The 21,858-nt window shown below is 38.0% G+C and overlaps 1 protein-coding gene across 18 annotated transcripts in view; it reads left to right on the forward strand.

The window, feature by feature from the left end:
- CCDC66 (coiled-coil domain containing 66) overlaps nucleotides 1-21,858 on the forward strand; it is a 53,223-nt gene that overhangs the window by 12,835 nt on the left and 18,530 nt on the right. For 12 of the 18 annotated variants that reach the window (XM_063602457.1, XM_008972063.4, XM_008972065.4 and 9 more), the window contains 4 exons: nucleotides 1,655-1,776; nucleotides 11,491-11,622; nucleotides 12,008-12,258; nucleotides 12,461-12,545. In XM_063602457.1, coding sequence (XP_063458527.1) covers nucleotides 1,655-1,776; nucleotides 11,491-11,622; nucleotides 12,008-12,258; nucleotides 12,461-12,545 — 590 coding nt within the window. Of the gene's footprint in view, nucleotides 1-1,640; nucleotides 1,777-1,901; nucleotides 2,001-2,812; nucleotides 2,905-11,490; nucleotides 11,623-12,007; nucleotides 12,259-12,460; nucleotides 12,546-21,858 lie in introns of those variants that run through there. The other 6 variants (XM_055110963.1, XM_034956704.4, XM_034956700.3 and 3 more) reach the window with 6 other exon arrangements.

The following is a 21,858-nucleotide window of genomic DNA, read 5'->3' on the forward strand; positions in this document are numbered from 1 at the left end:
TCATCTCCTGTGACCCAAACACCTCCCCTTAGGCCCCACCTCCAACACTGGGGAATCACATTTCAACATGAGATTTGAAGGGGACAAATATCCAAACTGTATCATCAAGGTAAAAGAAGAATGAAGAGATTAAACTTATGTTAGCAGTATCAGAAGGTTTGGCAGTCTTGATGTGTGTTTATATCACAATTTCATCTTTAAATATTTTATTTCAGCACATTCCACATCAAAATGCAATACCAAATGTCTGAAATAATATGGAACTACTTGAAAATGACCAGAATATTTTGTGCTTTCATCATTTTTGTTGTTGTTGTTGTTTTGAGACGGAGTTTCATTCTTGTTGCCCAAGCTGGAGTGCAATGGCGCCATCTCAGCTCACTGCAACCTCTGCTTGCTGGGTTCAAGTGATTCTCCTGCCTCAGCCTCCTGAGTAGCTGGGATTACAGGCACCTGCCACCATGCCCAACTTACTTTTTGTATCTTTAGTAGAGACAGGGTTTCACCATGTTGGCCAGGCTGGTCTCAAACTCCTAACCTCAGGTGATCCGCCTGCCTTGGCCTCCCAAAGTGCTGGGATTACAGTTGTGAGCCACCACACCTGGCCTTATGCTTTAATTATTTTAAAAATCAGTTTACTGTTTTTTTAACTTGTCTCAGTAAAGCGCCTCTATTTAAGTCATGCTTCCAGTAACATTCTTGGAATTTAAATTTATACAACATTGAATTTTGTATTTAAAGAACTACTGTTGATTGGGGGGTTAGTTTTGACTATATCTCTCAGACACAGGGTTTTATGTTTTTTACTTGTCAGCAATTAAGAAATAATAGCTAACATTCATTGAATATTTACTTTGTGCCAAGCCCTATATTGAGATAGGCACTATTATTATCCCCATTTTATAGAAGAAACCAAGGCTTAGAAAGCTTACCAGCAGTTGGCCAGCTGCGGTGGGCTCATGCCTGTAATCCTACCACGTTGGGAGGCCGAGGCAGGTGGATCACAAAGTCAGGAAATAGAGACCATCCTAGCCAACATGGTGAAACCCCATCTCCACTAAAATACAAAAATTAGCCGGGCGTGGTGGTGCTGCCTGTAGCCCCAGCTACTCAGGAGGCTGAGGCAGGGGAATCGCTTGAACCTGGGAGGCAGAGATTGCAGTGAGCTGAGATAGCGCCATTGCACTCCAGGCTGCTGACAGAATGAGACTCTATATTAAAAAAAAAAAAAAAGCTTACCAGCAGTTTGCTAACAGTCACATAGCTGGGAAGTTGTTGAACTTGAATTTTAACCCATAGTTCTCTACTTCAGAATTCTAGCTTTTAATTCTCTTAATAATAATTGAATGAACATTACAGGAAACTAGAACCTCGTGATAATTGACAAAGTATAAAATAAGTTATTCCAATAAAACTGCTCCTTATTGGTAATTGTGATAATAAAATTGTACCATACTTAACTTTGGTTCTGATTAAATTTTTTCTTATTCTGTGTCCCTAAAAAATTATTCTCCACTTTGTGAGTTAATCTCCTTCCTAAAAAAGAGTTTTGATTAGATCTGTGTTGGTATCTGCATTAAGAAGGTCAGATTTGTTTACATGGTTCTGTTTTTACAGTTTTTGTACATTTTTTTAAAAAGGACATTATTTACAGATGAACAGGTTGCTTTAAAGAAGAAAGAAAAAGAAGTTTCTGAAAAATGGAATGATCCTTGGAAAAAATCTGAAAGTGATAAAATAATATGGGAAAAACATCAAATTCTTGACCAATCTAGGGTAAGACATCTTAATTGCAATTTTTAAAATACTAAGCAGTGTTCATATTATAGAATTTATTTTTAAAGCTTATTTAAAAAAAAAAAAGTTTTTTTTTTGAGATGGAGTTTCTCTCTTGTTGCCCAGGCTGGAATGTAGTGGCACAGTCTCAGCTCACTGCAACCTACCCCTCCCAGGCTCAAGCGATTCTCCTGCCTCAGCCTCCCGAGTAGCTAGGACTACAGGTACTCACCACCATGGCCAGCTAATTTTTTGTATTCTTAATAGAGATGGTATTTCACCACTCAGGATGGTCTCGAACTCCTGGCCTCATGTGATCTGCCAGCCTCGACCTCCCAAAGTGCTGGGATTACAGGCATGAGCCACCGTGCCCAGCCTATTTAAAAAAACTTGTCATATTTTTGGGTTTTTCGTATGTGTGTTTTTTTTAAAAAAAGAAACAGGTTCTTGCTCTGTTGCTCAGGCAGGTGTGCAGTGGTGAAAACATAATTCCCTGCAGCCTTGAACTTCTGGACTGAAGGGATCCTCCTGCCTCTGCCTCCCAAATGGCTGGTACTACAGGTGTACTCCACCATGCCCAGCTAATTAAAAAAAATTTTTTTTAGAGACAGGGTCTCACTGTGTTGCTCAGGCTGGTGTCAAACTTCTGACCTCAAGCGATCCTCCCACCTTGGCCTCCTGAGTAGCTGGGATTGTAGGTGTGAGCCACTGGGCCTGGCTCATATGGTATTTTAAAACAGTGTTATTTTTAATTTAATTATGACCTTAACTGGTCTCTATTTACATTCTGTGAGTTGTCTCGTTATGTCGTTAGGTGAATGTAGAGGCTCCCTTTAGAGTCTTATAAAGGAGCTGTGCAATTTTTGAAATGAATACAAAACTCTGCCACTATGTGTAAGTGTTTAGTTATCAAATATACACATATGCCAAGTGTGTCTTGTGTAGTGCTTTTGTGATTTTTAAATTTTATCTGTGATTAATTTTGGGTAAAGAAACAGTGTCACTGTTTTTCTATTTATTTTTACACTTCTGCTAGCTCTTCAAGCATTCTATCACAGTCTCGTAGCCAGGTTATGGTGGTCCAAGCTGATGGGGCATTCACAACTTAGAGCTAGTCAGACTTTAGAGGTAAGTCCTAAGTGTCAGTACTTTGGATATTTAAACCTTTTAGTATTTGACCTCTAACTATTTTCCTTGAAGGAGAGAATCTAAGTCCTCCTTATTTTTAGTTATCAGTTAATTTTTACTTGAGTGTATTATGCTTCATTTGCCTTCATTTCTTTTTTACATTTACTATCCCTTCCTCCTTGTGAACATTTACATTTTAGCAAATGTATTCTGAAAATAATGTAGTAACCTGAAGGGATGATTCTCCTAAAGAGATGATTCTGGTGGTAGAAATTTTTGGCACTATGGCCTAATTAGGTAAATTTCTTATAGAACCCCTTCAAGTTAAATTTTGTGCATGGCTGTCTGTTCTGCTTCATGTAGAGCTGACTTGCCTACATTGAATACTTTTGTTGTCTGTTGATAATTTTACATTAACAAAAGGAATGAAATCTGAATTGCATTTGCCCCCAATCCCAAAAGCACATTGACTGAAAAGGCAATAAGGTTGTCTTGGTAGAACTCATTTTGGAAAATTCTGTAGCTCTGGGTGATAATTTTAAGTGTGTAAAGTTTAGAAGTTGTATGCAGACACCGTTAAAAGTTGTAGCTAAAACTAAGTTTTCATGAAGTTGGTGAGGATCCGTTGTTGGCTTATTTACTTTTCAACATCAGGATAAAAAATCTGTAATACTAAAAATGTTAAATAATTTCAGTTGCCAAATTTTCAGTTGAAATGTCAATATATAATTTATTTCTTAATTTGCATGGCTTTTTAGGTCATTTATTATCTGGGGATAATCCATACCATGATTGTTAATGCAAGTAAAGAACCATTTGAGGTGACATTTAGGTTTTAAAATATTTTGTATATATTTTTTAATGATAGTATTTGTCAGTTGATGAAATGACGAGGCTCATGAATTTGGAAAGGAGAACTTTATTTCTCATCAGCGGTTGCAACCTGCAGCATGGCCATTCTGACAGGCTGGGAAGCATAGCCTTCGGCCAACCAGGAGCCAGAAACTTCAAGGTGTCGGGGAAGGGAACAGGAATTTATGCTGAGTGAAGTGGCTGAATATACGTATTTAATAAGCTATAGAAGGAGTCATGAATATTTATGAAAGGAGAAACATCCATGCACAATTGAGTTTTATGCCCCTTCATGGGTCCCATGTACAAAAAATGGCAGCGTTAGCATGATCCAAGGGTAGAGTTTTCAGCCCTCTGACATCAAAAAGTGAAGCAGAGGACACAAAAACCTTTTGGCCAGAAGCATCAGGTGGTTGGTTGGTATCAGTGCTGACATCTTCTGAAGGGCTGGTTTCTGTTTAGTCCTTAGGCTAAATAGTGGTTAGCCAGGGAGGGAGGAGGTATAATGTGGTGTGTCTGATTTCCCCATCCACTCATGGCCAAGAACTCAGTTTTCAAGGCACTTTGGAGTCCTTGGCCAAGAGATGATCCATTCAGTTGGTTGGGGGACTTAGAATTTTACTTTTATTCCTCATGTGTATCTTTTTTTAAATAACTAAAAAAAACCAATAAAGTTATTTTAAAAAATTTTGGAATCAAAAGTTGTGGGGGTTGATGATGGGAGAAGGACTAGAAAATGAAACACATGCTATATCTGGGACTGGACAACCAAGAGTTAAAAGAGTATGATTATTGGCTCATTTTTTGTTACTATTTAAATGCAGTTTTCGCTGGGCGCAGTGGCTCACGCCTGTAATTCCAGCACTTTGGGAGGCCGAGGTGGGCGGATCACGAGGTCATGAGATTGAGACCATCCCAGCCAACGTGGTGAAACCCCATCTCTGCTAAAAATACAAAAATTAGCTGGGCATGGTGGCACGTGCCTGTAGTCCCAGCTATTTGGGAGGCTGAGGCAGGAGAATTGCTTGAACCTGGGAGGTGGAGGTTGCAGTGAGCTAAGATCGCGCCACTGCACTCCAGCCTGGGCGACAGAGCGAGACTCCGTCTCAAAAAAAAAAAAACAAAAACAAAAACAAAAAAATTAGCCGGGTGTGGTGGCGCACACCTGTAATCCCAGCTACTCAGGAGGCTGAGGCAGGGGAATCGCTTGAACCTGGGAGGCAAAGGTTACAGTGAGCTGAGATCACGCCACTGCACTCTGGCCTGGGGGCAGAGCAAGACTCTTTCTCAAAAAAAAAAAAAAAAGAAAAAGAAAAAAAGAAAACTAAAGTAACCATTAGTATAATTATAAAGAGTATCTGCCAACATAGTTTGTACAGTAAACATCAAGATAAATAGTAATAGCAAGATAACAAGAATCAACTCTGAAAAGTCAAAAATCCTTTGTTAAAAAGCAGAGGTATGAAAACTCCAAAGACTTGATGCTTAAAAGAGACATACTTACAATAAAATTATACATTATTAAAAATTATGGGCTGGATACAGTGGCTCATGCCTATAAGCCCAGCACTTTGGGAGGCCAGGGCAGAAGAGTAGCTGCCTTGAGCCAAGAGTTTGAGACCAGCGTGGGCAACATAGTGAGACCCTGCCTCCACAACACAAAAAAACTAAAAAATTAGCCGAGCATGGTGGGATGTTCCTGTAGTCCTAGCTATTCTGGAGGCTGAGGTGAAGGAATTACTTTAGCCCAGGAGTTAGAGGCTGCAGTGAGCTATGATTATGCTTGGGCCACAGAGCAAGACCCTGTCTCTAAAAAGAGATAAGATGCCAATATATTATTACTATTTGTATTGGTGGTTCTAGGCAATATAACAAGGAAAATAAATTTCAAGTCCTAAGAATTGGAGAGGAAAAAATGAAAGTGTAGTTATTCGTCATGTGTATAGAAACCCCAAAGAATCTATAGATGAAATATTCAAAGTAAAAAGTGAGAATTAATAATTTACTAGGCTATAAAAGTCTCAACAAATTTCATAGGTTCACATTACATAGAATGTTACAGTGGATTTTATTAGTTTGTTCTCTCATTACTGTAAAGAAATCTCTGGGTAATTTATAAAGAGGTTTAATAGGCTTACAGTTTTGCAGACTATACAGAAAGCATAGTGGCTTCTGCTTCTGGGGAGGCCTCAGGGAGCTTTCAGTCATGGTGGAAGGCAAAATGGAAGCAGGCATCTAACATGGCAGAAACAGGACCAAGAGAGAAGTAGCAGGGAGGGCTACACACTTTTAAACGACCAGATCTTACCATGAAAAACAATGTGGAGATTCCTTAAAGAACTAAAAGTTAGGCTGGGCGTGGTGGCTCATGCCTGTAATTCCAGCACTTTGGGAGGCCTAGGCAGGCGGATCACCTGAGGTCAGGAGTTCGAGACCAGCCTGGCTAATATGGTGAAACCCCGTTTCCTAAAAATACAAAAATTAGCCAGGCATGGTAGCAGGCGCCTGTAATCCCAGCTACTCAGGGGCTGAGGCAGGAGAATTGCTTGAATCCAGGAGGCAGAGGTTGCAGTGAGCCGAGATCGCACCACTGCACTCCAGCCTGTGTGACAGAGACTCCGTCTCAAAAAATAAAAGTAAAATAAAAATAAAAAAAGAACCAAAAGTAGAACTACCATTTGATTCAGCATTCTCACTACTGGGTAACTACCCAGAGGAAAAGAAGTCATTATACGGAAAAGATACTTGCACACACATTTATAGCAGCATAATTCACAATTCAAAAAATATGGAACCAGCCCAAATGGCCATCAGTCAATGAGTGGATAAAGAAACTGTGAGATAGATATAGATATGGATATATGATGGAATCCTACTCAGCCATGAAAAGGAATGAATGAATAGCATTTGCAGCAACCTGGATGGAGTTGGAGAGTATTATTTTAAGTGAAGTAACTCGGGAATGGAAAACCAAACATCTTATGTTCTCACTCATAAGTGGGAGCTAAGCTATGAGGATGCAAAGGCATAAGAATGATACAGTGAACTTTGAGGACTTGTGGAGAAAGGCTGGGAGGGGGCTGAGGGATAAAAGACTACAAATTGGATTCAATCTATACCGCTCGGGTGATGCATACACCAGAATCTCACAGATCACCACTAAAGAACTTACTCATGTAACCAAATACCACCTGTTCCCCCAAAACCTATAGAAATAAAAATTTTTTTAAAAAGTAATTGCAGTTTTACCCATAACTTTCAATGGCAAAAACCGCAATTTACTTTTGCATCAACCTAAAAAATAAAAAGATCTCATGAGAACTTATCGCAATGATAGCACCAAGTGGGGTGATGTTAAACTATGAGAAACCATCCCTGTGATCCAGTCACCTCCCACCAGGCCCTACCTCCAACACTGGGGATTACAATTCAACATGAGTTTTGATGGGGACACAGAATCAAACCATATAATGGAATTAAGCTAGATATCAGTAACAAATAGTAACTAGAAAATTCCCAAATGTTTGATAATTAGGCAGTATACTTCTGACTGAAAGAGAAATTCACATTAGAAAATTTTTTTAACTGAGTGATAATGAAAATATTACATATCAAAATGTAGGTTTCCTGTGCTGAGAGGGAAAATTTTCACCTTAAATGCATCTCTTGAAAGACTGAAAATCAAGGAATAGTGACCTAAAGTATTCATCTCAAGAGGTTAGAGAAAGAACAGCAAAATTGAAGCCCAAGGTAGGTCAAAGTGGATATTAGTAAAACTGGAAATACCTACAATAGAATTAACAAAGCCAAAAGTTAATTGTTTGAAAAGTTATTTAAATTGATAAACCCCTCATAAAATCGAGATGAATTAAAAAGGAGATATTACCAGAGAATATGACATTAGAAAGAGAAGGGGATTTTCTGAATAACTTCACCAATAAGTTAGAGAATTTGGGCTTAAAAATGAGCAAATTATTAGAAAAACATAGATTACTAAAATTGACACAAGCAGTAAATCAGAATGGTACTATCTTTATTAATGAAATTGAGCTCATTACTAAAAACCCAACAAAATAAACTCCAGAACCAAATGTGTTTACTGGTGAATTCTTCCCAACAAAGGTAGAAGTGAAAACCTTTTAGGTTGTTTATAAGGGTAGTAAACCTGATACCCAAAACTAACATTTTTTAATACCAAAACCCAACAGGAAATATAAGAAAGAAAAATAAATACAAGAAAGAATAATAAATCATGATGAGTTGGGTCTATTCAATGAATGAAAGCAAGCTAGGTTTAACATTCACAAATCAATGATAGTCATCATATTTATAAAAATAATAGGTAAATTTAATAAAGGTGGCTAGACACAAGAATTAATGTACCAGTGTCATTAGCACAACATTGAAAGGATGATCTGTTAAAAAGTAATTGATGAATGACCTAATCACAAGTTCTGTTCTTGGAAGGTTAAAGTTAATATTATAAAATAGAGGGAGAAAATGTTTGCAAATTAATCCTTGATAAAAGGACTTACATCCAGCATATATTTTTAAAAACTAAACATTCATTAATTAGACAACCCAATTTTTTTAATTGGCAGAATTTTAATAGACATGGCTCCAAAGAGGATATATGGCAAATAAATACATGAGAAACGGATTTTTAGCCATTTGTTAAACCTCTATGGGCCCTCTGGTTCCAGAGGGAATTTAATTAATTTTTAAGTTCAAAGTAATTTTGTTTTTTAAAAAGTGATTTCAGCTCTGTGTTTTGCTGCTGTTCCTCCTGTAAGGTAATGGTCTTTGTAATCCAGTGTCCCGACATCCCTACCACCCACATGAATACCTTTTCTGCGTGGCCAGTAGACAAGGTAGGCAGGTGGATGTTGTCATCTTAACTGGGGAATCATGAACTGGCAAGAAGGGCTGTTCTGGCCCATGGCAAAGTCAACACTGGGTGTTCTTTCCCAAAGCTGCATTTTTATAAGACTGCTTTAAGGGGAGAATTACATGAAATGGAAACAGGCATCTGTAGTGGACCATTTGAAAAGCCCGTTATTTTCAGTTGTGACTTAACCAGCTGCCATTTGTACAGCATTTGAATCAGGAGTGAGACTAAGATTTCCTAACAGAATAATTTGAAGACTGAAAGAATTACATTAGGACTCTGTAACATCAGGAACTATTTTAGGGGAAGGTTGTAGTGGGTTTCCTATGAGTTTTCACACAAGGCTGTCATGTGAGAATAGGCCATGTGCAGTGGCTCTTTGGGAGATCAAGGCGGGTGGATTTTTTGAGCCCAGGAGTTCAAGGCCATCCTGGGCAACAACATGATAAAATCCTGTCTCTACAAAAAAATAAAAATAGCCGGGTGTGGTGGTGTGCATCTGTAGTCCCAGCTACTTGGGAATCTGAGGCAGGAGGATCACTTGAGCATGGGAGGTTGAGGCAGCAGTGAGTCGTGATTGTGCACTCCAGCCTGGGTGACAGTGAGACCCTGCCTAAAAAAAAAAATAAAAACACAAAAGAGAATAGGCTCAAAACACGTTTAGGAAACCAGTTTTTATGTAGGGGAAGTCTCAGGTCAATAATAGGGAGATAGAGTGAAAAAGTCGGTTAGCCTGGGAAAAGAGGCTTCTTTCTTTAACTGTATGGAGGATTTAGTGAGAGGGAATGCTAGAAGAAGGTCAAAACAATTGTTACAGTGTGTCTTGTGTTATACACAAATATGCCTTACTCACCTTCAACTAAATGCACGCAGTAAACCAAAAGGAATGCAGTTCTACCTACTACCTCTCCCCATCTCCCACCCCCATGTTTTTCATTCTTCTAACTGAATGCACATTGGGAGAGACTTGTGAAAAAGAATGTAAGAATAATGTAAAGCCTTTCCCAGTCAACGACAGAAATGAAATGCAGTTAAATGGTAGTAGCTTTGTAAGACATCCTTGAGTAAGAAATTAAAGACTCAACTGAGAGATCTAATTGTTCAGTTATCTTAGGGTTATGAATATAGATAAAACATTTTGAGTGTTTAAGGAATTTTTAAGGGTAATTTTAACTTTTGTCTAATCCCTGAATAATTTGCAATGCCACTACACTAAAATATGGAATCAGATCTGGTTACATCAAACTTAAACAAATATACAGCATCCACTCTTTTAGCTTCCCTGGGTCACACTGCAAGAAGAAAAACGGTCTTGGGCAACAGATGAAATAAACTAACACTGTGATAGCTGATAAACTTAAAAAAAATTGCAAAACACTTTCATAATGTTTTAAGGAAGTTTACAAATTTGTGTTGGGCCACATTCAAAGCTGTCTTGGGCCACAGGTTGGACAATGCTCGTTTTTCTTTTCCCATTTTGACCTCTAAAACATTTCTTGAGGTATAAAAATTGTTAAATCTTTTACCTAAAGATAATGTTCCTTTTGAAGTGATTGTTTTAGACTTAAATAAGTTGGATGGTTTTTAATCTGGTTAGAATGTAGGAGGACCTGAGATAGAAGGATCTTTACTTTTTGTATAAATATTTCTTCTGATCAAAACAGTGAGTTGTAAACTATGAGCTTTGTGATCTTTTCTGGTAAAAACAAGGGAAGAAAGTAACATTGTGAGGTATATCGTCATTGTAGGATTCTGTCAAACAATTTTTCTTAATTATGTCTTGTAGTTATTTCATGTAATGAAATGTTTTGTTGTTTGCCTGTTGCATTTCAGAAGAATTTGAGTAGAATATATTTTTTTCCTTTTTTAAAAGAGTATCCTAAACTCATCAATTAAAGTGGCAGCAAACTTTTATGCTACTGTTTTCATTTTTTACTTTTTCCTTAAGATTCAAAGACTCATTCTGGACACAGTATATTTTTGTTATTGAAACATCATAGGCTGTGATAGAGCTGTAGTAGCAGAAACCTAGAAGACAGAGGTTCTCCTAGAGAGAGACATGATTCAATAGGGAAAGTCTCTTGCTCTCACACATCTTTCTATATTCTCCTTGTTCTTGGTCCAAAGACAATATTCCAAATGTTGTATTCCAAAGCCAAATGTAAAACAATATTCATCTGTTTTAAATTGTTAATAACTCTTTCAGCCTCTAAAAGAGACTTAGAATTTTGAAAAACAATATTTTTGAGACAGGGTCTCACTCTGTTGCCCATGCTGGAGTGCAGTGGCATGATTTCAGCTCACTACAACCTCCACCTCCCGGGTTCAAGTGATTTGTGTCTCAGCCTCTCAAGTAGCTGGGATTACAGACATGCACCACCACAGCTGGCTAATTTTTTTTTTTTTTTTTTTTTCTTTTAGTAGAGATGAGATTTTGCCATGTTGGCCAGGGGCTGGCCTTGAACTCCTGGGCTCAAGTGATCTGCCCATGTCAGCCTCCCAACATGCTGGGATTATAGTCATGAGCTGCTGCATCCAGCTGAATTTTGAAAGTCTTTTAATTGTTTTGGAGAAAGAATTTTCTGTTTTTCATTAGAAAATTCCCTTCCCTTACACTTAGATATCTTATTATATCTCTCTGATCTAGTATATTTAAAATATGATTCTGAGAATCAGAATATATCTACTTAATTCTTTGAATTCAAATTCGTTTGAAGTTATTGCTCCTCTTACAGATAAATGCCTCACTGGATTAAATCTGTATGTTACTTTGGCAAGATTTGCACATATTAAGTGATTAGAAAAAGAGAACTGAACTTTACATGGCTTTTATGGCTGTTGTTTAGGAAACAGTACTGCTGGAGCACCCTTTCAGTGCTATGAAACAAGAACTGCAGAGAAAATGGATTGAAGAGTTGAATAAGCAAATAGAAGATGACCGTCAAAGAAAAATAGAGGAAAAAATTATATATTCAAAGGTAACTTATGAGGTTTTATGGCTATAAAAGAAAAAATAAAATCAAAGTCTTTAATCAATTAAAACTAGAAGTATTCTGAAACTCTTGACAAGACCAGAATATTCCATTTATTCCACATTTGCCCATGTGAACCTGTTTCATTGAATGCATTATGTGATGTTGCATAGCTTCTTACAACTTTTTAGAAATTTCCTAATTCTTTGAATTTCTCACATTTTCAAAGCTAGTTATATGTATAAGGACTCTAAACAGTACAGTCTTGTTAATTTTTATGATGCTTATTCTGCTCTAAGGTGACTTTTAGAAATCATCTTTGGTTGTCATTTAGAATTATATATGAGAATAATTGGAAAAATTCTTAGCAATTCTTATTTGTCATCATTAGGGTGAGGAACATGACAGATGGGCAATGCACTTTGATTCATTAAAGAGTTATCCTGGTTCTCAATCCCAGCTGTTCTCTTGGTCAACACACAAACAACCTGAGTACTTCTGTGTCTCTCCTGACACTCAGGAGCTGGCTGATGTCAGCAGTGTTTGTACACCTACAACCGGAAGCCAGGTTGAACCTTCAGAGGAGGAGCATATAGCAAAACCTATTAAGGATGTGGTTATGGCAAACAGTAAGAAAACAAAGTAAGTTCATGCTTATGTATTTATTGACTTTTCAGAAAGTCTGTGTGCTTTAGTAAGACTGTTGTTATGTCTAATTGGTTTCAGGTTTGGTATTTGTCTTTGAAATAGAAATAATTAGTAGATTTATCCCAAACAAAAATGATTTAGCTTGTTGAATCTACCTTTTTGAGGTTTTGAATAGCTAATGTATGTATCTTGCCAGCTTTCTCCGTTCTATGACTGCTCTCTTGGACCCAGCTCAGATTGAGGAACGAGACAGACGACGACAAAAACAATTAGAGCATCAGGTATTGCATTGTTAAACATTGTTCTTTACCTTAATAAGTAATAGTCATGGTGAACATATACCTAAGTAAATGGAAATTTAAATTCTGATGTAAACTTTACAACATAGGTCCTGTCCAGTTGTGTCACGAATCCAATCCCTACCACAACTGGCATTGTAATATTAGAATTAGCTTATCAAATGCTACAGCCACCTGCCTTCCAGTACAGAAGGTCTTTAATATATTAAGTTGTATATGTGAATTTGTGTTGTCTTAGTACTGGTTTTTTTTTTTTTCATCAATTTATTTCTCCTGAGTTCTGTTTAAGATGAGAATTCATTCTTTGAATAGGGATTGAACTAGAATTATGACTAAGAAATCTAATGCATAATGGCCGGGCACGGTGGCTCACGCCTGTAATCCCAGCACTTTGGGAGGCTGAGTGGGCGGATCACGAGGTCAGGAGATCAAGACCATCCTGTGAATGGTGAAACCCCGTCTCTACTAAAAATACAAAAAATTAGCCGGGCGTGGTGGCAGGCGCCTGTAGTCCCAGCTACTCGGGATGCTGAGGTGGGAGAATGGCATGAACCCGGGAGGCGGAGCTTGCAGTGAGCTGAGATTGTGCTACTGCACTCCAGCCTGGGCGACAGAGTGAGACTCCGTCTCAAAAAAAAAAAAAAAAAAAAAAAAAGAAAGAAATCTAATGCATAATATAAGAAAGGAGGCTAAAATTAAAATTAAAACTTCCTGTCCTGATTTTAGCCTAATGCTAAAGGTACTTTAATATCTGCATAATTCTTCAAATCCTTTGATATATGAATTTGGCATCGTTAATATTATGCTTAGTCAGTGAGCAGACATTTGCAGAGCATCTGCTACTTAACAGGCACTACGCTAAGCACTGAGATTATTTCTTCAGTTTTTTTTAATACCATTTCCTCCAGTAGCCCTCCTAGGGTTGAAGAAAAGGCATGTAGAACTTGACAGTACAAATGGGAGATGGGAGAAGTGCATTGAAAATTTGACATTTCCACTTCACTTATATAAATAATACTTTCAGTATGCTGATAAAAACTTATTTCTACAGTCACCAAACTAATGCTTCATGGATTTTAAAAATTGATATATAATGTTTTATATATTTATAGGATACATATGATATTTTGTTATATATGTAGAATGTGTAATGATTCAGCCAGAGTATTCTGGTATCTATCACCTTGAGTATTTATCATTTCTGTGTTGGGAACATTTCAAGTTTACTAGCCAATTTGAAATATATAATACATTGTTGCTGACCATAGTCACCTTACTATTGCTATCAAACATTAGAACTTATTCCTTTCATCTAACCATATGTTTGTACCCATTAACTTACCTCTCTTGATCACTACCACCCTCACACACACCCTTCCCAGCCTTTGATACCTATCATTCCATTCTTTAGCTCCCTGAGACCTACTTTTTTAGCTCCCACATATGAGTGGGAACATGTGATGTTTATCTTTATATACCTGGCTTATTTCACTGAACATAATGACGTCCAGTTCCATCTGTGTTGCTGTAAATGACAAGATTCTATTCTTTCTTTATGGCCAAATAGTATCCCATTGTGTATATACCACATTTTGTTTATCTATTTGTTCATCGATGGACACTCAGATTGTAAATAGTGCTACAGTTAGCACAAGAGTGCAGGTTTCCTTTTGATATACAGATTTCATGTTCCTTCGATAAATATCCAGTACTGGGAATGCTGGATCATATGGTAGTTCCATTTTTAGTTTTTTGAGACGTCTCCATACTGTTTTCCATAGTGACTGTATTTATTTACATTCCCACTAACAATGTATAAGGATTCCCTTTTCTCCACTTCCTTGGCAGTATCTGTTAGTTTTTGTCTTTTGGTTTGTTTGTTTGTTTGCTTGTTTTTGAGACAGGATCTTGCTCTGCTGCGCAGTCTGGTATGCAGTGGCATAATCATGGCTCACTGTAGCCTCATACCCCTGGGCTCAAGCAATCCTGCTGCCCGAGCCTCCCCAGTAGCTGATGTTACAAGCATGCGCCACCATGTCAGGCTAATGTTAATTTTTTCTTTTATAGAGACACAGTCTCACTATGTTGACCAGACTGGTTTCGAGCTGCTTGCCTCAAACAGTCCTCCAACCTCAGCCTCCCAGAGTGCTGGGATTACAGGCATGAGCCACCGGGCCCAGCATTTTTGTCTTTTTAGTAATAGCCATTCTAACTGAGGCGATATGATATCTCATTATGGGTTTGATTTGCATTTCTGTGATTAGTAATGTTGAGCATTTTTTCATGTACCTGTTTGCCATTTATATGTCTTCTTTAGAAAAATGTTTATTAATGTTCTTTGCCCACTTTTTAATGAAATTATTTGGATTTTTGGTGTGTGTGTGTGTTTAGTTTGAGTTTCTTATGCATTCTGGATAGTAGCCCTTTGTTGGACGAATAGTTTGCAGATATTCAAACTACTGAATATGCAAGCTATTGAATATTCAAACTACTGAATATTCAAACTGGGGGACAGACTGTCTCTTTCACTCTGGTTATTGTTTCCTTTCCCGTGCAGAAGATTTTTAGTTCAATGTAGCCCTATTCGTCTGTTTTTGGTCCCTGTGTTTTTGAGGTCTCGACCACAAACTCTATACCAGTGTCTTGAAGTGTTTTCCGTATGTTTTCTTCTAGTAGGTTTACATTTTGGGGTCATACATTTAACTATTTAATCCATCTTGAATTTTTTTTTTTTTTTTTTTTGAAGTGGAGTCTCAGACTGTCACCCTGGAATGCAGTGATGTGATCAGCTCACTGCCTCCTCCACCTCCCAGGTTCAAGCAATTCTCCCTGCTCAGCCTCCTGAGTAGCTGGGATTACGGGTGCATGCCACCACACCTGGCTAATTTTTTTTTTTTTTTTTTTTGGTACAGATGGGGTTTCACCATGTTGGCCAGGATGGTCTTGAACTCCTGACCTTAAATGATCCACCTGCCTTGCCCTCCCAAAGTGCTAGGATTACAGGCATGAGCCACCACACCGGCCCTTGAATTGTTTTTTGAATATGGTGAGAGATGGGGCTCCAGTTTCATTCCTCTGCATATAGATATCCAATTTTCCCAGCATTATTTATTGAAGAGTGTGTGCTTTCCCCAACTATGTTCTTGACACTTTTGTTGAAAATCAGTTGGCTGTAAATACATGGATTTATTTCTGGATTCCCTATTCTGTTCCATTGATCTATATGTCTGTTTTTATACCAATACCATGCTGTTGTGGTTCCTATAGTCTTGTAATGTATTTTGAAGTCAGGTAGTGTGATGCCTTCAGCTTTGTTCTTTTGATCCACCTTGATTTGGTTATTACGGCTCTTTTTTGGTTTCATAGAAATTTTTGAATTTTTTCTACTTCTGTGAAAAATGAAGGTGGTATTTTGATAGAGATAGCATTGAATTTGTAGATTGCCTTAGGCATAATTCTTCTGATCCATGAACATGGGATGTCTTGCCATTTGTTTGTATCCTCTTTCGTTTATTTCATCTGTTTTGTAGTTTTTTATGTAGAAATGTGTAACCCCCTTGGTTAAATTTATTCCTAGATATTTTATTGTTTTGTAGCTATTGTAGGTGGGATTGCCTTCTTTATTTCTCAGCTAGTGTATAGAAATGCTACTGATTTTTGTATGTTGATTTTGTATTCTGCAACTTTACTGAATTTATTGATCAGATGTGAGGTTTTTGTGGAGTCTAGGTTTTGTTTTGGGTTTTTTTTTTTTTTTTTTTTTTTTTTTTTGAGACAGAGCCTCGCTCTGTTGCCTAGGCTGGAGTGCAGTGGCGCGATCTCAGCCCACTGCAACCTCTGCCTCACAGGTTCAAGCGATTCTCCTGCCTCAGCCTTCCAAGTAGCTGGGACTACAGGCATGTGCCACCGCACCTTGTAATTTTTGTATTTTTTTAGTAGAGATGGGGTTTTGCAGTGTTGGCCAGGCTGGTCTCGAACTCCTGACCTCAGGTGATCCACCCGCCTTGGCCTCCCAAAGTGTTGGGATTTCAGGCATGAGCCACTGTGCCAGTGGAGTCTAGGGTTTTTAGGATATAAGATGATAACATCAGCAAAGGGGACGTTTTGATTTTAGTTTGTTTTGTTTTGTTTGTTTGTTTGTTTGTTTGTTTTGAGACAGCTCTGTCACCTAGGCTGGACTTCAGTGGCACAATGTTGGATCACTACAACCTCCACCTTCTGGGTTCAAGCAATTCCCATGCCTCAGCCACCCAAGTAGCTGGAATTACAGGTGTGTGCCACCATGCCTGGGTAATTTTTGCATAGGGGACTTTTTATTTTATTTTATTTATTTTCTATTTTATTTATTTTATTTATTTTTAATTTAGGTGCCTTTTATTTATCTTGCCTGGTTGCTCTGGCTAGGACTTCTGTTGCTATGTTGAATAAGAATGGTGAAAGTGGGCATCCTTGTTTTGTTTTAGCTCTTAGGGGAAAGGCTTTCAGCTTTTCCCCATTAAGTATGATGTTAGCTGTGGGTTTGTCATATATAGTCTTTATTATTTTAAGGTATATACCTTCTGTGCCTAGTTTGTTGAGAGTTTTTATTATTTAGTGATGTTGAATTTTGTGAAATGTTTTTTCTTGTCTACTGAGATGATCATATGGTTTTTGTCTTTCATTCTGTTGATGTGATGTATCACATTTATTGATTTGTGTATGTTGAATTCTGCCTGCATCCCTGGGATAAATCTCACTTAATTATTGGGTATTAGTTTTCTCATGTGCTGTTGGATTGAGTTTGCTAGTATTTTGTTGAGAATTTTTGCATCTATGTTCATCAAAAATAGTGGCCTGTAATTTTCTTTGTTCTTTTTTGTTGTGTCCTTCTCTGGCTTTGGTATCAGGGTAATGCTGGCCTCACAGAATGAGTTAGGGAAAATTCCCTCCTCTTTGATTTTTTTGGAATAGTTTGGGAAGAATTGGTTAGTTCTTTGATAGTTTGGTAGAATTCATTAGTGAAGTTGTCTGGTCCTGGACTTTCCTTTGTTGGGAGACTTTTTTATTACCAATTCAGTCTTATTACTCATTACTGGTCTGTTCAGGTTTTCTATTTCTTCCTGATTCAATCTTGATAGCTTGTGTATCTCCAGGAATTTATCCATTTCTTCTAGATTTTCTAGTTTGTCTGTGTGTAGTCGTTCATAATAGCCTCTGATGATCTCTTGTATTTCTGTGGTATCAGTTGTAATTTCTCCTTTTTTATTCCTGATTTTATTTGGGTCTTCTCTCTTTGGTTCTTGGTTAGTCTATCAAGTAGCTTATTGGTTTTGTTTATCTTTTTAAAAATCTTTGTTTCTTTGATCCTTTGTATTGTGTTTTTTGTCTCTATTTTGTTTAATTCTGCTCTAGTGTTTGTTATTTCTTTCCTTCCACTAGTTTGGGGTTTGTTCTTTTCTATTTCCTTTTAGGTACATCATTAGATTGCTTTTTGAAATGTTTCCACTTTTTTGATATAGGCACTTATTGCTAAAATTTCACTCTTAGCACTGCTTTTGCTGTATCCCATAGGTTTTGGTATGTTGTGTTTAAATTTTCATTTTTTTCAAGAATTTTTTAAAATTTTTTCCTTGACTGGATGCTTGTTCAGAAGCATATGGTTTAATTTCTATTTATTTGTACAGTTGCCAGTGTTCCTCTCATTATTGATTACTGGTTTTGTTCCATTGTGGTTTGAGAAGATACTTGATATGAAGTCAGTTTTTTAAAGTTTGTTAAGATTTGTTTTGTGTCCTAACATATGATCTGTCCTGGAGAATAATCCTTATGCTAATGAAAAGAATGTGTATTCTCTTAACTGTTGGATGAGATGTTCTGTGTCCATGTGTTCTCATGGTTCAACTCCCACTTATGAGTGAGAACGTGCAGTGTTTGGTTTTCTGTTCTTGTGTTAGTTTGCTGAGAATTATGGTTTCCAGCTTCATCCATGTCCCTGCAAAGGACATGCACTCATCCTTTTTTATGGCTGCATAGTATTCCATGGTGTATATGTGCCACATTTTCTTTATCGAGTCTGTCATTGATGGGCATTTGGGTTGGTTCCAAGTCTTTGCTGTAGTGCTGCAATAAACATACATGTGCACTTATCTTTTTTTTTTTTTTTTTTTTTTGAGACAGAATCTTGCTCTGTCGCCAGGCTGGAGTGCAGTGGTGCAATCTCAGCTCACTGCGACCTCTGCCTCCTGGGTTCAAGTGATTCTCCTGCCCCACCCTCCCAAGTAGCTGGGATTATAGGTGCCCGCCACCGTGCCTGGCTAATTTTTGTATTTTTAGTAGAGAGAGCATTTCACCATGTTGGCCAGGATGGTCTCAATCTCCTGACCCCATGATCGGGCTACCTTGGCCTCCAAAAGTGCTGGGATTACAGGCATGAGCCACCGCGCCTGGCTGCATGTATCTTTATAGTAGAATGATTTATAATCCCTTCGGTATATACCTAGTAATGGGATTGCTGGGTCGAATGGTAGTTCTGGTTCTGGATCCTTGAGGAATTGCCACACTGTCTTCCACAATGGTTGAACTAATTTACGCTCCCACCAACAGTGTAAAAGCGTTCCTATTTCACCACATCCTCTCCAGCATCTGTTGTTTCCTGACTTTTTAATGATCGCCATTCTAACTGGCATGAGATGGTATCTCATTGTGGTTTTGATTTGCATTTCTCTAATGACCAGTGATGATGAGCTTTTCTCCATATGTTTGTTGGCTGCATAAATGTCTTCTTTTGAGAAGTGTCTGCTCATAGTCCTTTGCCTACTTTTTGATGGGGTTGTTTTTTTCTTGTAAATTTGTTTAGGTTCTTTGTAGATTTTGAATATTAGCCCTTTGTCAGATGGGTAGATTGCAGAAATTGTCTGCCATTCTGTGGGTTGCCTGTTCACTCTGATGATGGTTTCTTTTGCTGTGCAGAAGTTCTTTAGTTTAATTAGATCCCATTTGTCAATTTCAGATTTTGTTGCCATTGCTTTTGGTGTTTTAGTCATTTTGTCCATGCCTGTGTCCTGAATGATATTGCCTAGGTTTACTTCTAGGGTTTTTATGGTTTTAGGTCTTACGTTTAAGTCTTTATTCCATCTTGAGTTAATTTTTGTATAAGGTGTAAGGAAGGGGTCCAGTTTCAGTTTTCTGCATATGGCTAGCCAGTTTTCCCAACACCATTTATGAAGTAAGGAATCCTTTCCCCATTGCTTGTTTGTGTCAGGTTTGTCAAAGATCAGATGGTTGTAGATGTGTGGTGTTATTTCTGAGGCCTCTGTTCTGTTCCATTCATCTATATATCTGTTTTGGTACCAGTACCATGCTGCTTTGGTTATTGTAACCTTGTAGTATAGTTTGAAGTGAGACAGCATGATGCCTCCAGCTTTATTCTTTTTGGTTAGGATTGTGTTGGCTGTTTGGGCTGTTTTTTGATTCCATAGGAAATTTAAAGTAGTTTTTTCCAATTCTGTGAAGAAAGTCAGTGGTAGCTTGATGGGGATAGCATTGAATCTGTACATTACTTTGGGCAGTATGGTCATTTTCACAATATTAATTCTTCCTATCCATGAGTATGGAGTGTTTTTCCATTTGTTTGTGTCCTCTTTTATTTCCTTGAGCAGTGGTTTGTAGTTCTCCTTAAAGAGGTCCTTCACGTCCCTTGTAAGTTGTATTCCTAGGTATTTTATTCTCTTAGTAGCAGTTGTGAATGGGAGTTCGCTCATGATTTGGCTGTTTGTCTGTTATTGGTGTATAAGAATGCTTGTGATTTTTGCGCATTGATTTTGTATCCTGAGACTTTGCTGAAGTTGCTTATCAGCTTAAGGAGATTTTGGGCTGAGACGATGGGGTTTTCTAAATATACAATCATGTCATCTGCAAACAGAGACAATTTAACTTCCTCTTTTCCTATTTGAATACCCTTTATTTCTTTCTCATGCCTGATTGCCTTGGCCAGAACTTCCAATACTATGTTGAATAGGAGTGGAGACAGAGGGCATCCTTGCCTTATGCCGTTTTTCAAGGGAATGCTTCCAGTTTTTGCCCATTCAGTATGATATTGGCTGTGGGTTTGTCATAAGTAGCTCTTATTATTTTGAGATACGTTCCATCAATACCTAGTTTATTGAGAGTCTTTAGCATGAAGGGATGTTGAATTTTGTTGAAGGCTTTTTGTGCAACTATTGAGATAATCATGTGGTTTTTGTCATTGGTTCTGTTTATGTGAATAGATTACGTTTACTGGTTTCCATATGATGAACCAGCCTTGCATCCCAGATATGAAGCCAACTTGATCGTGCTAGATAAGCTTTTTGATGTGCTGCTGGATTTGGTTTGACAGTATTTTGTTGAGGATTTTTGCATCAATGTTCATCAGGGATATTGGCCTGAAATTCTCTTTTTTTGTTGTTGTTGTGTCTCTGCCAGGTTTTGGTATCAGGATGATGTTGGTCTCATAAAATGAATTAGGGAGGATTCCCTCTATTTCTATTGATTGGAATAGTTTCAGAAGGAATGGTACCAGCTCCTCTTTGTACCTCTGGTAGAATTCTGCTGTGAATCCGTCTGGTCCTGGACTTCTTTTGGTTGGTAGGCTATTAATTATTGCCTCAATTTCAGACCTGGTTATTGGTATCTTCAGGGATTCGTCTTCTTCTTGGTTTAGACTTGGGAGGGTGTATGTGTCCAGGAATTTATCCATTTCTTCTAGATTTTCTAGTTTATTTGTGTAGAGGTGTTTATAGTATTCTTTGATGGTAGTTTGTATTTCTGTGGGAACAGCAGTGATATCCCCTTTATCATTTTGTTTGTTTTCTTTTTGAGACAGAGTGTTGCTCTGTCACCCAGGCTGGAGTGCAGTGGCGTGATCTCGGCTCACTGCAAGCTCTGCCTCCCAGGTTCACGCCATTCTCCTGCCTCAGCCTCCTGAGTAGCTGGGACTACAGGCGCCCGCCATCACACCCAGCTAATTTTTTGTATTTTTTAGTAGAGACGGGGTTTCACCGTGTTAGCCAGGATGGTCTCAATCTCCCAACCTCGTGATCCACCCACCTCGGCCTCCCAAAGTACTGGGATTACAGGCGTGAGGCACGGCACCCGGCCCCCTTTATCATTTTTTATTGCGTCTGTTTGATTCTTCTCTCTTTTCTTCTTATTAGTCTGGCTAGTGGTCTGTCTATTTTGTTGATCTTTTCAAAAAGCCAGCTCCTGGATTCATTGATTTTTTTTGAAGGGTTTCGTGTCTCTATCTCCTACAGTTCTGCTCTAATCTTAGTTATTT

This window comes from Pan paniscus, chromosome 2 (genome assembly GCF_029289425.2).
Source record: "Pan paniscus chromosome 2, NHGRI_mPanPan1-v2.0_pri, whole genome shotgun sequence".
In the NCBI taxonomy this organism is placed as follows: Eukaryota; Metazoa; Chordata; class Mammalia; order Primates; family Hominidae; genus Pan; species Pan paniscus.